The sequence below is a fragment of the Montipora foliosa genome, chromosome 4 (genome assembly GCF_036669935.1).
Source record: "Montipora foliosa isolate CH-2021 chromosome 4, ASM3666993v2, whole genome shotgun sequence".
Classification (NCBI taxonomy): domain Eukaryota; kingdom Metazoa; phylum Cnidaria; class Anthozoa; order Scleractinia; family Acroporidae; genus Montipora; species Montipora foliosa.
Genome location: NC_090872.1, coordinates 31539633 through 31542132, shown reverse-complemented (window position 1 = coordinate 31542132; position 2500 = coordinate 31539633). Strand labels below are relative to the sequence as shown.

At 39.8% G+C, this 2500-nt stretch overlaps 1 protein-coding gene across 1 annotated transcript in view; it reads right to left on the bottom strand.

The window, feature by feature from the left end:
- Positions 1-1150: 1150 nt before the first annotated feature.
- Positions 1151-2500, bottom strand: part of LOC138000612 (gem-associated protein 5-like) — a 35460-nt gene continuing 34110 nt past the window's right edge. Inside the window, exon 27 of the mRNA XM_068847149.1 lies at positions 1151-1895. Within this exon, the coding sequence (XP_068703250.1) occupies positions 1662-1895 (234 nt within the window). The 3' untranslated portion in view covers positions 1151-1661. The remainder of the gene's footprint in view (positions 1896-2500) is intronic.

Genomic DNA, 2500 nt, shown 5'->3' with positions numbered 1-2500 from the left:
ATGCACAAATCTGTCACACGTCTTCGGGACAGTAGCCCTTTTCACGGTCAGTTTTTCTCATTTGCATTACAATACAATCTAGCATGTATGTGAGGCAATTTCGGGCTATTTTGTAGTTTTAACCCGAAATAGATCGTTTTCACTGTCACGCAATAAAAGAATAAATCGAAAACCATCCAGTGGAAAAAGTCAAGAATTCGTGATGTTGTAGAAGATAAATAAAGAAGACACTTCTCCAAGTTTTAGGCCCGTGCGTTTCCCCAAACTTCGGATATTCGTCGAAATGTTTCGCAGAAATTTACAGAGCCCAGTATGAAAACGCCATGTTGGTGCACATCTGTGGTGCACCAATATGGCGGATGGCGGCCGGAAAATAGTGTCAACATCTGTTACTTACTTTGGCTATCTAGGCGAGTGATCATCTGTACTGAACAGACAGCTATTTACTTAAGCACTTTTCCTAATGCTTTAAATTCTAAAAAGGCTCAAAACCATGAGATAAATATATATTTCTCAATAAACTTGATCGTCGCCTCGTGTCACGCACCGCTATAACTCAGAAAATCAAAATGCTCTGGTTTCCAAACGAAGCACGCTATTGAGCTTTAAAATTGCAAATGGATACAAATTTACCGCCTCTTATGCCTGATGAGGATAAAAACTTTCGAGGCTCTTTAGTTTTGGATTTTAGAAAATGATGACGTCACGTGAAAACGATCTATAGGCCTTTTGCAACTAACGATCACATGGTACAAAATCCGCCATGCTGGAGGGCAAGCTCATTATTATTCCCCCACTGGGACATTAAAACAAAGGCAAGTCAAGCTTGACTGGTTCAGGTCTCTTTGTTTTAATGTCCCAGTGGGGGAATAATAATGAGCTTGCACTCCAGCATGACGGATTTTGTACCATGTGATCGTTAGTTGCAAAAGGCCTATTGCCTCGCATCCCCGTTAGATTACATTGTAATGCAAATGAGAAAAACTAACCGTGAAAAGGGCTATTTCAAAATAACAATAATTTGTTTGCCCTCCATCTCATAATGGTACCAAGAGAAATTTTGGAGGGCAAACAAAGAGTATTATGGTATTTTTGAAAGTGGCCTATTCACTCGGTAAAAATTTAGTGCGAAAAAGTTGGATAATAAATAGCTTTTTAGATGCTTTTATTTGGTGTGTAGTATATCGATGATTATTTACACCCGTTGTTTGTATTTTGACTCGTCCTGGAGCCTTCTCGTCAAAATACAGCACGACTAGTAAAAATGTTCAGCGAATGGAATCAGTCTGCGTGTTGAGACTAGGATAGCGCTCCTTGATGAGCAGCACCTCGTAAAAATGACTACTTTCACGTAGAAACGGCAAGAGGCAACCGGCAAATCACGGTCACGTGGTCACTTTTGCCGTTGGCGTTTCATGTAATGCTAAATCTCTCTGACAATTATTTTAAACGTATGAACGGTCTTTTACGTGCAGATTACGTGTGGGTAGGGTGTACTTTCAAAGGCGTAAATATTTCTTAATTTTTTGTCTGCACAGACAAATATTGATGACATGACATCACGAACCAACAGTTCTGACAACATAAATTAATTTTATTGTACTTTTTCCGGTCCATAAATACCTTAATTCCTGACAGTGTCATGGCACGTGTTCCAAGTTTCAACCTTCATTTATGATATTATTGAAGTTCACCGCAGGAATTTTACCGTAGACATGCTTTAATCTCAAAACTCCTTTCAGATCTGTGAGGGTCTGGGCATGAATTTGAGCCCACGATACGACACTCATACCAATTTCTTGAAGGTCACCTGCAGATATGGGGAGCCCATTTGCACATACACAGAAATTCCCAATGATCAAAGCTGACTCCAAGGGTGAAGGAAACGGAAGGTCCTGTTAAAAAAAAAAAGAAATAAAGAGGTAACAATCAAGAGTAACAAATTTTAGAACAACTTTATGTTAAATTGTCGAAAATAGTTGCTCACTCTCGGTTAAACGCCCTCCCCGTATAAGGAACTCATGTATTCTCATCACTGTAAGTGCCGCAAACTCCAGGAACCAATGCGAGAAAAAAAAAAATGTTTTCAAAGTTTGCTTCAATAGCTCAAGTTCACCGTTCTCTAACCTATACTTAAATAAATCAAAAATGAATAGTGAAAGTCTTTCTATATTATAAGCTATCTGTGAAACTTTGATACCGAGTGACCTTTGTGCAATCTTGGTTTAAAAATAAAACTTTTAAAAGAATGTACGGACTAATATACCCAGCGAGTAGTCTCCTTCGATTTTTCTAGGAAAACAAAGGTAAAGTCACTGCTTACGAGCCTAGAAGGCCCATCAGGCCGGCAGTTATCTCCGGTTTCCGTGGCATGAAGCGACTAGGAGTATTTCTACTCCCCCATGGATGGGATGCTAGTCCATCGCAGGGTTACCCCCAGCATTTCGCCGGTACCCATTTATACACCTGAGTGGAGAGAGGCACCGTGAGAGTAAAGTGT